This window comes from Monodelphis domestica, chromosome 2, assembly GCF_027887165.1.
Source record: "Monodelphis domestica isolate mMonDom1 chromosome 2, mMonDom1.pri, whole genome shotgun sequence".
NCBI lineage: Eukaryota > Metazoa > Chordata > Mammalia > Didelphimorphia > Didelphidae > Monodelphis > Monodelphis domestica.
This window is the reverse complement of record NC_077228.1, coordinates 18,008,950-18,021,874: the sequence shown is the minus strand read 5'-3', so window position 1 is coordinate 18,021,874 and position 12,925 is coordinate 18,008,950. Positions and strand designations below refer to the sequence as shown.

General features: G+C 48.5%; 1 protein-coding gene across 2 annotated transcripts in view; it reads left to right on the top strand.

The window, feature by feature from the left end:
* Positions 1-12,523, top strand: part of HOOK1 (hook microtubule tethering protein 1) — a 41,372-nt gene extending 28,849 nt beyond the window's left edge. For both annotated transcript variants that reach the window (XM_016429881.2, XM_001381079.3), the window contains exons 18-22: positions 319-401; positions 2,412-2,512; positions 3,779-3,880; positions 5,849-5,917; positions 9,140-12,523. In XM_016429881.2, coding sequence (XP_016285367.1) covers positions 319-401; positions 2,412-2,512; positions 3,779-3,880; positions 5,849-5,917; positions 9,140-9,310 — 526 coding nt within the window. In that variant the 3' untranslated portion in view covers positions 9,311-12,523. The remainder of the gene's footprint in view (positions 1-318; positions 402-2,411; positions 2,513-3,778; positions 3,881-5,848; positions 5,918-9,139) is intronic.
* The last annotated feature ends 402 nt before the right edge of the window (positions 12,524-12,925 follow it).

Below are 12,925 nucleotides of genomic sequence, written 5' to 3'. Positions count from 1 at the left end.
CTTGACAGGAAACGACAGACTAAAACATCATATCTGCCCTTCTTTCGGGGCCTTGCTGCCTCTCAGAGAAAAGAAAACGAAAGTGCTTCATTGCCTGTGTCTACACAGTGCTCAGTTGGGGCTCAGGCAGGAACCCCAGGCTCTAGCATTGTTGGAAAGCCAGGTGTGGCCTCCACAGAGCCCCAAACTCAGTGTGAGGCCCAACTGGGACCCAGTATGTATCAATCCTAAGAAACTAGCTGGGGTCACTGATTGAACTTATGTGCCAATGGGAGTGCTAAAGGTATAACAGTAAAGTCCATTTTTTGAATCCTTTAGGGAAAAACTTACTGAGGTCCAGGAAGAATTACAGAAAAAGCAAGAACTTATTGAAGATCTTCAGCCTGATCTGACCCCAAATGGTAAAGATCTGAGGGTAGGAAGGGGTGGTGCTGGGTGCCAGACTCCCTCCTCCTAAATTCCTGGGGAACCCCGAAGATCAGGGCCTACCACAGATGAAGGAAGGCTCCCCTACCCTGGCCATGTCAGCCCTTCTCCTCCATGTTGCTGGCACAAAGTGCTCCTGCAGTCACTTCCTCACAGGCCCAGGGTCTGAGTCACTAGAAAGTTTGAGCTGGTCCAGGCCCCGTGTTTGTCTATTCAATAATGTAAAATTTCTGTCAGATTTTTAAGGAATTGATGACGCCTTCTGTTTTTACTCAACAATCATTTCCTGCTTTAACAGCTTTTTTGTTCCCTATGATCCCTCCAGTGTCTTATGGTATCCTTTTTAACCAGGATAAAAAGCAAAGCCAGCCTCACTCACAGTCTGTGCCTGTTCCCAGCTCCCGTGTGAAGGGTTCTGTGTTGGCCATTGCATTGAGTGGGCCAGTCCTCAAGCTCCCTTGGAGAGGCCTGGGCTCCTGGGCAGCATGGACATTCCACTCTGCCTTGAATCTGGCCCTCTTTACTTGGCATCTCTTCCCATAGAGCTCCCCGGGGCTTTGTTTTTCTGAAATCTTCATTGTCTTTCTCAAGGGGCAGCAAGGCCACACATGCACAGAGAAGAACTGTTTATTGGTTCAGGAGGTCCCGATCCACGGGCAGCCACCTTTCCAGGTTTCGTTTGTCCAGGGGGTTCTGCTTCCCCAAAGCGTAGATGAGCCTGTCCCCGACACGTAGATGTCCGTCTGGCCCGGACATAGAGTCAGGCTAGTCGGTGCGCCCAGACCTTCGCTGTGTCTGGGGCCCAGCATCATCGTCCACACGCACAACCCCATCTGGCGTCCATGATCGAAGGCTATTGTCCACACTCTCACAGCCTTGACCGTGTCCGTGATGTGGGGCCATCGTCCTCCACGCTCCCAGCCCTGTCCTGTGTCCATGATCTGGGGCCATTGGCAGTGCTCAGAGCCTCGGGCTCTGTCTGGGCCCCGGCTCTCCGTGGCCTTCCCCGGCCCATTGTCACTCCTCTCGGCTGGTTTCCCAGGCCAGGCCTCCCTGTTACTGTCTCTGATTGACATTTAGCTTCTTCTTGATTTGGAGCAGGGCCGAACATCCAGAGGGTGTTTGTGCCTCTTCTGGGCTCCCTGCCTTTGTGTCTCCCAACCTGTGTGGTAGCCAGCATTTCTAGGGGCTGCCACAGGCAGGTTCCCCCCAGTTGATTGTTCCCCTTTTCTGACCTATGCGCATTTTTGTTCTTCTCAAAGCTTTTCCATGTCTCCAATCCCAGTATTCTTTCCTCCCCAGCTCCTAGGCTCGGGGCAGATGGGGGCACTGTCCCTTGTAGACGTCCAGCAATGGTCGAAGGGGGGCACTGTCCCTTGTAGACGTCCAGCAATGGTCGAAGGGGAGCACTGTCCCTTGTAGACGTCCAGCAATGGTCGAAGGGGGGCACTGTCCCTTGTAGACGTCCAGCAATGGTCGAAGGGGAGCACTGTCCCTTGTAGATGTCCAGCAATGGTCGAAGGGGGGCACTGTCCCTTGTAGACGTCCAGCAATGGTCGAAGGGGGGCACTGTCCCTTGTAGACGTCCAGCAATGGCCGAAGGGGGGCACTGTCCCTTGTAGACGTCCAGCAATGGCCGAAGGGGGGCACTGTCCCTTGTAGACGTCCAGCAATGGCCGAAGGGGGGCACTGTCCCTTGTAGACGTCCAGCAATGGTCGAAGGGGGGCACTGTCCCTTGTAGACGTCCAGCAATGGTCGAAGGGGGGCACTGTCCCTTGTAGACGTCCAGCAATGGTTGAAGGGAAGTTAGATTAACGACAAAACCAACGATGGAATGAAAAGAAACCTGGCCAGAGTTCTTTTCTCGTCAGCATTTGTCTTTAGGAGACCCATAAACCATCTAGAATTGTCTATTTTCTGTTCAAGCAGTGGAATATCACAAGGGAAGGTTGAAATGGTTGTTTTTGTTTATGTCTGTCGCTAGCGCAAAAGATACACGACCTGGAAGCTGCCCTGCAGAAGAAGGATGAGGACATGAAGGCGATGGAGGAGAGATACAAAATTTACCTAGAGAAAGCCAGAAATGTGAGTGGAGGAGCCCCTGTCAGAGGTGCCCAAGGACCTGAAGTCTCTAAGAATAGCTTTTAAACCCTTACCTCCTGTCTTGGACTCCGTCTTGGACCCAAAGGCAAAGGAAGGACTAGGCACTAGGAGTGACGTGACTTGCCCTGGGTCACACGGTCACACAGTGTCTGAGGGCAGATTTGAAGGCGGGCCTCTAGGCCTGGCTCTCTGGGCCCTGAGCTCTTGAGCAGCCCCACTGGGTCTTAATGAGGATGGGTGCTTCTTGCCCGTGCCTGGCCCAAGCCAAAGGGCAGAGCGGGCCAGGCCGCAGCAGGGCCCTAGCCCTCAGGTCAGACTCGCCCGTGTGGGCTGTGCAGGTCCTCCTGTGTCTTTGCAGCCTCCCTGCCCTGGGAGGTGCCCCCCAGGCAGGCTGAGGCTCCCCAGGCTCATCCAGGGGCCCGGCTGGCAGGCCGTAAAGCCCTTCCTGAGCGTTAGGGAGGTTTGCGGCAGCCAAATGCTGATGCGAGAGGAGAGCCCCGGCGCTGTTTCTCTGCCTCTGCTGTAGTGGAAGCTGGCAGCAGTTTGCTTTTTTACAGAAATCACTTCTTTTCCATGCATTTCCCGTGGTGTGGCCTTGCTCGTTCTCTGTCATTCCCAAAGTCTTGCTCACACAGAGCCTGCATCGCCACAGGCTTTTGCCCCGTGGATGTGCCCCTGCCTGGGCTTGTGTGAGTCTGAGCCGTGGCTCTTCTCCACACCAGGAGTCCTACAGGGCATGCTGGAAGGCCTTTGGGCGATCCCCCCTGAAAGAACTCAGGGTTCAGCTTTAGGACGGTCCATCCTCGAGCCCGACCCAAGGGGCCGGCGCAGCTCCCCCTGCCACAGAAGCTCACATGCCCTCATGGGGAGCCCCACAGTGCGCTGACCTCTCTAAACTGTGCCTGCTGGGCCCTGTGCCAGCCTTCAGTGGGAGGTGGGCACCAGAACCGTCCCCTCCTCCCTGATGGGGAAGCAACAAGCGGAGCCGGAGGCCGGCTCAGACCAGGCCCGGCACTCCCCGTTGCACTAGCCAGTGGCACAGGGCGCAACGCGCTCCAGAGACCTCGCTCTTTGGGCTTCTCACCTGGCTGGTTTTCCAGGGGCTTCCTGTTGTTCCTGAGCTCCAGATTACCCAGCTGCGCCCCCCTTTCCACGACCATTTGTCATTTTCTCTTCGGTTTGTTCCTCAGGTTTTCATTCAGTCCTAGAATGTGTTCTTGAATTGCAGTATTTGCTTCCTCTGAACAGGTAATTAGAACCTTGGACCCCAAATTAAACCCAGCATCAGCTGAAATAATGCTCCTGCGTAAGCACCTGGCAGAGAAGGACAGACGGATCGAGATACTCGAGGTACTTGGCTCACTGCTCGGCTCTCCCGGCCCTGGACGGGGCTGCTGGGTGGGTGCTGCTGGGTGTCACGGGGTGGGAGCCGCAGGGCCGACGGGCCGGCCTCCTCCTCCTGGTCAGGGGTTCCTAGTCAGATGAGGAGCCTTCCTGGAAATGCTCTGGATCTCTCGGTGGATTGCTGGGGAGGGCCAGTGGCTCACCGCTCCAGCCGGCCCCTTCCTGCCTAGGGACGAGGCTGCTGTGCTGCCCGGGGTGGCAGGGAGCATGATTACGCAGTGCCCTTTGAGAACATTCTCACAGCAGAGATTCAGATCCTGCCACGCTGGAAAGAGCCGTCTCTGAGGTCACACAGCAGGGCCTGGAGCTCGCCTTCGGGGCTCTGCCTCCAGCAGCCCCGCTTCTCAGTGAGAGGCCGGGGGTTTCCCTACTCCAGCTGAGCTCATGCCTCCCCCCCAAAGAAAAACAGTAAACAACCACGTGAAGCACAGTGCCGGCGTCAGGGTCCCGCACATCCTCTGATTTGCCCCTTTCAGTTTGGGCTCTGCGTGTCAGCGGTCAGTATTTTGAGGGAAGCAACCTCAGAGCCGTGAGGAAGTCACAATCAGATGGACATAAACCACCACTTCAAACAACTTTTGGTTTATTCAAATCAGTACATTAAAAAAAAAATTTTTTTTAAACCCTCATCTTCCGTCTTGGAGTCAATACTGTGCATTGGCTCCAAGGCAGAAGAGTGGTCAGGGCTAGGCCATGGGGGTCAAGTGACTTGCCCAGGGTCACCCAGCTGGGAAGTGTCTGAGGCCAGATTTGAACCTAGGACCTCCCATCTCTAGGCCTGGCTCTCAGTCCACTGAGCTACCCAGCTGCCCCCTAAATCAGTACATTTAAAAATGAAGCATCTCCTGTTTGTCAGGCCCTGGGTGAGACTTTGGGGGATACAAAAGGCCAATGAAAATGGTCCCTGCCCACTAGTTGCTTCCATTCTGTTTGCTTGTATGTGCACCCATAGAACCACACAAAAGCAATTGGAGCACTGGGGGAAGAGAGCATTGGCCTTGGGGGCTCGGGGAACTAGGGGCCTTATTATCTTGCAAATTTTATAAGAATTTTCTAGATTTACTTATAAGAATAGTCTAGAATCATTTAAAGTTTTGCAAATCACTTTATTTAAAACCTCATGCACATCAACGCCTGTTTACCTTTGTGCATCTTCATAGATAGGACTTTACAAAACCTGTCCAATTCTGTTTATTACATTTTAAAACATACCTGAGAACTGTAAATGATTGTTGGTTCCTTGGGGACTTGCTAGGAAAATTTATTTTTTAAAATTGTTGATAGATTTTGTTTTTCTGTCAATTATACTTCCCACCATGTCCTCCCTCTCCCCCTCCCAAAGGGCCGTATTAGCCTTAAAACTAAAGAAAAAACAGTTCACCAGGGCTAATCAGCATATCAACTCAGCCTGACCGTATGAGCGGTATTCTGTACCCTCGGCCCTGAGAGGAGAGGTCCCGGCAGTCATCTCTTTTTTTCTTGGTCATTATAACTAAATTGTTATTGTTTTGCAACAAAGGGAAGGAAGGGACTATTTAGGGAGCACCGACTGTATCCCAGGCCCTGAGCCAAGCACTTTACACATGTTATCTCATTTGACCCTCACCAGAATCCTGGAAGGCAGGGCTGGTTACCCTTATTTCATAGATGACCTGCCTGTATAGCAAGTAAGTATCTGAGGTCTTCCTAGTCTCCAGTGCAGCAGCCTGTCCTCTCTTCCCTCCAGCTGCCAAGGGTCCCAAGGCATTTTAAGAGGGCTCTGGCTGTAATTTTCCAGTTTTGTGTACCTTTACAGGCTTATTTTCCATGTTCTCCAGAATGAATTTCATTAAAATGCTTGATGGAGGTTGTGCAGCCCATTTTTGTTCCCTGCACCTGTCCGATGTTTCTAATATTTCTCACATCTTTCCCCAGGGTGAATGTAAGGTAGCAAAATTCCGTGATTATGAAGAAAAACTCATTGTGTCTGCCTGGTATAATAAGGTAGGTGGAAATCTAGCTAATGCTTTTCTAATGCTTTCATTGATTAGAGGAAAAATGTTAACTAGCATCACTTTATTAATATTTTTTCAAACCTCTTTAATCTGTATCCATTTCATGCTCCATAAACACAGTCCTAAAAATCTGAATTCTTTCATCACCCCATTCAGTTCAGTAGCTCCTTATGCTTGAAGCACTTTAAGCCCTGAGGATACAGAGGAGAATCGCAGTGATCCATGCCCTCTGGGGGCTTAGGGGGTACAGTGACTGGATCCCACTGAGAAGTGGGCCAGGAGTCCTAGGAGACCAGGGGCTCTGAGCAGCTGCGGAGACCCTGCTGGGAGTTGGAGCTTGGTAGTGCCAGCCTGCGCAGTGGGCATAGAGGTGGCCCACGTTTTCCATCCCCAATGACAGCATTACCATGACAGCGAGCTGTGATGCCCCCTTCCTGGCCATGCTTGGGATGGGAATTATGGCGAAGAAGGCAGGGAAGTGAGTGCCCTTTCGCTGCATTGGAGGGGAGAGTGGAGACACGTGCTAGAAGGGCCTCTCGTGAGGCCCTGATTGCCCCCAGGAATCCTGAATCTTGGACAGAATCTCCATGGTCTTGTGAAGTGAGAGAAGACAGCCAGGAAGGCTTCAGCAGCCCCAAGCCTGCTGCTGTTTTCAGTGCTTGACAGTTGTGTCTGTGCCAGGGGCATCTTTGAGAAAAGCTTGGGAGGGGATGGGCAGGCTTCCCTCCTCCCATCCTCTGCTGGCCCACATCCGCCGAGAGCATGCAGGGACATCAGTGGAGTGACACCATCACGGTGGCTCTCCTGCCTCCTGGGGGCTTCCCTCCTAGGTCTAAGGCCGCCGGGATTGCTGGTGAGGGATGGTCAGGAAGGCTCAGAGTAGGGAGGTGAAGACCCAAACGGGACCTCCCGTTGTCACAGGGAGTGCTGGGAGGACTGTTTGCAGGTGCCTCAAGGCTAGAACCTCGCAGGGCCCCAGCTGCAGCCGTGACTACCCATGGAGGGAAGATGGAGCGAAGGAAGCCAGGCGCACCGTGTCCAGATTACAGCTCCGAGAGCAGCCCGGTGGGACCTAGGCATGCCAGGAAGTGCAGTTAGCTGTGCCCCCCCATACAGGCAGCTACATGGCTTATGGAAAAGGGGCCACAGTTTTAATGATCCTGAGCTTCTCCCTGCAGCAGAGGCCCAGCTTTTTTACTATTTTTTTCAAGCAAGCATTCTTTTTCGTCCCTTGGAAAAAAAGGGGGAATCTTTATCCCGTGACTCCCCAGGTCTGAAAGCACACTGCTTGCTAACAGTTCACTGGACATGCATTAGAAGAGCCACATTTGGGCTATAGACAGTGTGGGAATTTGTGGTGCAAAGCTCCAGATGGTTGTGAGTCCTGAAATACTGTAGTCTTCAAGGGGACTGCAGATGCGCGTGGCCGATGAGAGGCCACGTCTCCTATGTGAGAGAATCAGCTTAGTTAAAGGGGGCCTCACCAGGAGTTCAGAATAGGAAAAAGAGGAGCCAGTTAGCCAGGGAGAAGGGAGGATAATCACTGGGTAGCCACCCCAGGAGAACCCTGTATGTCCTCTCATGGCACAGTGACACCACGGAGAAGATAGATCCAGGGAAGTGGGAACAGGTTAGCTTTTTTCGAAAAATTCTTTCGGATAAAAATCCAAAGTCTTCCTAATTCAAACAGTTGAATTTGAAGCTAAAATGGTTTTATTTTTCTCTTTTGCATTTGGGCTACTTAGATCAAGTGGAGAAAAGTACATAGAAATGAAAGAAATTACAATCCTTTACTATTTTCTTGCTAGTATCATTATTCCAACACTGGCCTTACGGCAACGAAGTATTATTCGGGTGGTCCTGTTTTTAGGCATAATACTTAGTAGAATCAGAAAGGGAGGTGAGCTCTTCTGGCTCGCTCAGACTTGGGAATGATCAGACTGCGTGAAAAGTCCTCTAAGCGGTAGATTGGTGTTTGGCCATTAACGTCCTCCACTTCCCAACATGTAGGCCTACCTTCATGCACTGCCGTCTCTTATACGGAGAACCTTCGCTCGTTGCTGGGGGAGTTTGACACAAGATGCTAGTCGTTTGTTGACGTGCTTTAATCATAATTTCTTTCCAAAAAATAAGTCTAGAGTATTTTGGGTTTTATATCATTTCCTCCCAACAATCCCCTTCCCAGAGATGTGTCCCATAGAACACATAGCATGTTTTTAAAGACAAAAAAAGACGGAAAAGGCAGCACAACCGATCGCTACTCTGAACAAGTTGGAACAATGAGTCCAGACTTGTGAAAGTCTCCACTCTGCAGAGCAGCGGGCCGAGGTTCTTCTTCCCGTTCATGTCGTCACTGCTGCCGCCATTGTCGGTGGCGTTCTCTGCCTGTTTCCATGACTTTCACAACCATGCCTCACACGTGTAGGCAGTGGGGATCTGCTTTGTTTCCAAATTCTTGCTGTGAACCCAAAGGGCCACCAGAAACTGTCTGGTGTCCAGGGAGCCTCGCTTCTTGTTGGGCGTCCTTGTGTGGTGAGCTCCCCTGCAGTGGCCCGCACTATTGCTGCGTCTTGTCTTCTCCAGTTTGTAGCGGATGGGGAGACACCTCAGGCTGTCCTGCCTTGTGTTTCTCTTCTGGGTTGTGATGGTTTCAAGGCAGAAGAGTGGTAAGGGCTGGGCCATAGGGGTTAAGTGACCTGCCCAGGGTCATGCAGCCAGTAAGTGTCTGAGGCCAGGTTTGAACCCAGGACCTCCCCTTCTAGTGAGCCACCTGGCTGCCCCTGACGTGTCCTATTCTTTAGATGAAGCATATGGAGGTAGAGAGTGCTTTGAGATCTGTGAGGGAGAAGTCATTTGGAGGAGGGCCAGGAAATGTGAGGCTGGCAGTGTCTGAGCCAGAAAGGAAAGGCAGGGGTGGAGGGGAGAAGAGTCATCCTTGGTCCAGGGAACAGGAATGTGGCTGGCCAGAGGCAATGGTCACTCAGTCCTGTAGATTGTCCTTGTTGGTGGAATGACGCTCTGGGGTCTCTCTGTCATGGCAAGCCACAGAGAACCCAAAACCTGTCTGCCGGTGAGGTCCAGAGATCCCCAAGCAGACCCGGAGGCTGTGCACAAGGCGGCCTTCGAGCTTGTCCTGGCCTCCCCTCCAGCCAGCATCCCAGGGAGTGCTAGAGGCCACCACGCACTCTCAATGTTCTTTTCTCTCCTCTAGAGCCTCGCTTTCCAGAAACTGGGGATGGAATCCAGGCTGACGGGAGGCAACGGTTCCTGCAATGACTCTGGCGCATATCCTCCTGCGCGCTCCTTCCTTGCGCAGCAGCGCCACATCACCAATACTAGAAGGAATCTCTCTGTTAAAGTACCTGCTACAACATCTGATTAAACTGCGAAAGAGACCCAGACCCTTAAGTGCCCTTAACCTGCTTATAGCTTCCGCTCCCCTTGTGGATCAGAGCCGGCCGGGTGCCGTCGCTCATCGAAAAGCAAAGTGAACGAAAGCTTTTTTTTCAGGTGATGTCTGTAAGGCAGAGTAGCAGTGACGTCTGTCTTTCCAGATGGCCGGGAATGAGCAACTGACGTTGATAGTGAGCACGTATCTCAGAGAATTCTATTTATCTTCCGAATATAATGTTTAGAATTACAAATTGGTGATGTCGATTTAAACTCGATTAACAAGGCATCGCTGGAAATTTATAATTTGAAAAAAGCCAGCTATTTTTTATCTTATAGATAAGAATCACTGAGGTGAGCACACTGCACGAAAGTCTTGCTGGGGTGGGTCGGTGTGCTACTTTTGATCTACAGACACTTGCTCAGTTTAATCTTTCCCTTCCTGTCATTAGATGAGCGTATTTTAGTATTTACTGGAAGATGATTTCCCTGTCAACAAAAATCAAGGGTTAGAATAGCTTTTCTATAAATGCAAATAAAGAAATAGAAACATTTTCAGATACTTGAGAGGTCAGAACCTCTCTGGGCAGCTATTACTAAATGGGACCATGCCTAGCATTAGGCCCTGACCAGTTTCACTGAAATCTTAGACAGGAATTGAACTGGTTTTTTAAAGGTTATGTTATCTTTGGAAATTAGAATTTAGTGTGATATATTCACAGATGTTTTACATCAGTTGACAAGGCAAAATAATTTATTGCTTCTAAACATTCCAGAATTTCCAGAGCTGACTTGGAAAAAAGACATCATGAAACAGCGGATCATGTTGCCCCTTCGTTTAAAGAGGGCGTTTATATTAGGAAGCCACATGAAATACATTTAATTTGGTTTATTCCTTAGGGAGCCACCTTGTGGTACTCATTCACCAACGCCCAAAGTCAGAAATGTAGTCTAGCCTCAAGTTTTGGACAATCACTATAGGATGTAGTTGGAGATATGTGCTGAATTGCTGGGCACTGTCAGACAGTCCACTCTATCATCTCATGTCAGGCAGAGAGTTGTTCAAGACTGGTGTGGGCAGGTTACTACACACCCGAAGATGAGTGATTCCCAGTGATTAAGGACCCCCCAACCCAATTCTCTCTCCCAAGGGCTGTTCCAAGAACTCTCTTCTTGGTATCTGTCATGTGCTTAGTCTTTCCTTACAAAATGTCGAGTGTTCTGTCTACAGTATTATCTGTTTAGACCTTTGGTTGAGGGACTGTCCCAGTAAGCTCCTCCAGTTGATTGAAAGGATGGAGTAGTATATTCTGATTAGTCTGGTAGGGCTTGACTCCTCGTGAGCAAGCCTCGGGGTGTTTTGTTTGACCAGGACTGCCCACTTCTGGTGACTACCTCTCGGGTTTTGATGATTTGGACTAGTGCAATGATGTGGTTGGTTTATATTTTGTATCTTTGTAAGCCCTGCTTGTCTGTGATTTTATTGAAATAAGAAAGAAAAAGCCTTTATAAATATTTAGCATGCTGTGTAAAGTTTTCTAACTGTGAAATTTCAGTTTGCCCTAGTAAGTAGAGAGGACTGTCACATCAGTGTTTGGTACGTGTTTCTAAATGAGATTTTACAGAAGCATAAATTCACTTTTTAATGGGATTTATTTTAAAGCAGCAGTTTCCCTCCTAGTTAGCCCTGCTATTTTTCAAAAAATCCCAGTCAGGTGCTACATAGAATTTTTCTGCCCTAGACGTACAGTAATGGCACCACCATTTCTGCACAAGGGGCGTGGTCAAGTTGCATTTGGTCCTTTTAACATGGGAAAAACAGCAAAACACCAACTCTTTGGGAGATACATCACTTCTGCAGTGAATCTCCAGGAGTTGTAAAACTTGGAAGAGAAATGCATCTGTTTAGGAAGGGTAGAAGAAGAGAATAATAAGACGCAGATGATGTTCAAGGACTGACCAGACACGACTGCCTGGCCTGGTTAGTTTGAAAGAGAAGATTAACACCCTGTGGGTGATAAAGCATTAGAAATAATTTCTCATGAGCCAGGATTGCTGTATTTTTCTTTAAAAAGTTATATATCCTTTGGTGGCTTGGGTGGATTTGCCATTGAGTAGAAATGCACCACATTTGTCCATGTGAAAAGGAAGGGACTGTTCTAATGGGGGTATAATGAGAAACCAGTTTAAGATCAGTCCTTAATTTAGAGTCTCTTTTATGAGATTTTTATTTATTTCTCTTTTTCAAAGTGTAGTGGTGTACATACATATATATGTAAACATATATGTATGTGGATATATACTGTGACTGATGTTTAGTTTATCTGAAATTTATTGAGAATATTGAGAAATATTTGAATTTTACTCTATTTTTCCAGTGAATAATTAAGGTAATTGAACATATGATTTAGTACAGATATAAATTATTCCTATAGCTCTTAAGCTTTTGTCTGGAAACTGAAATGGGGTCTCCCTCTCATTTTCTGTTATATCACATTTACTATTAGTGGTAAATTGAATGATAACATTGAATTCTTCTACATCTAATAGTCTACTTCTGTCTCCTTACAAATACATCTGAACCAGTGAAAAATCATCCCAGGAAGTGACTAGGATCCATGTTCCTCTCTCCTGTATGTTTATCCTCCTGGATTTAGTCAGGAGCTTCTCAGTTTTTGGAAAGCAGTGTGCGTATGAATATGTCTGCATACCTTCTGGTGAATTTTATGTTTAATCTCCAGTGGAATTGTTTATGGAATCACGAAATTCATTTTTTAAAAAGGAAAACCACAGCTTAACTGGAAGCGGCATCATTTTGTGTAAGATTTTCCCTGCCAGGCATGTGAAGGCTCCTTCTCCTTCTCTGGGAAAGTTTTATGTGGACCCCGTCTTAAAACACAAGAGAAGCAATACTTGATTTACTTTCCTAAGTATCCAGGACCTCCTTTTGAAGTCATGATTGTCAGGTAGCCAATGGACACATGATGAAACACTCCATCAGGCCCTGGATGCCTTTGGTGATTTGGGCTCCAGTGGACCTGGCCAGCTTCGCAACGGATTTAAGTCCACACAGCACCCGCTTTCACTTTCAACTGTGGATGGACGATCTCCCCAATTGGTTTAGAAACAAGATTGCACTACTTTTTATTCTTTCCTGCTTTAAAAATGTTCTTTTTATATTTACATAAAGACTGATGAAAGTGGCTTTGGTTTGTCTTCATTTTTTTGGTGTGAAACATCCTTGGTGCAAGAACCACTAAGAAGCATGCCAGAGCTTTTTTTTTGCCCTTCATCACCCCTTTCTACCTTAAATCTATTGATTCTACTTATAACATAGCGGGGGTGGGAGGAGTGAGGAATGGGCAGGAGGCCCATATATATGTGTGTGTGTGTATATATATATTTCAGCTATATTTTAGTGAAAGTTAAAGTACAAACTATAAAAATGGTTGCCTTGGTTTGTCATATATTTTTAGATAATAGTGGGTCTACTTACATGTCTCAATTCCCTTATTTTTTTTTTAAACTCTTACCTTCCTTCTTAGAATCAATACTATGTCTTGCTTCCAAGGCAGAAGATTGGTAAGGGCTAGGCAATGGGGATTAA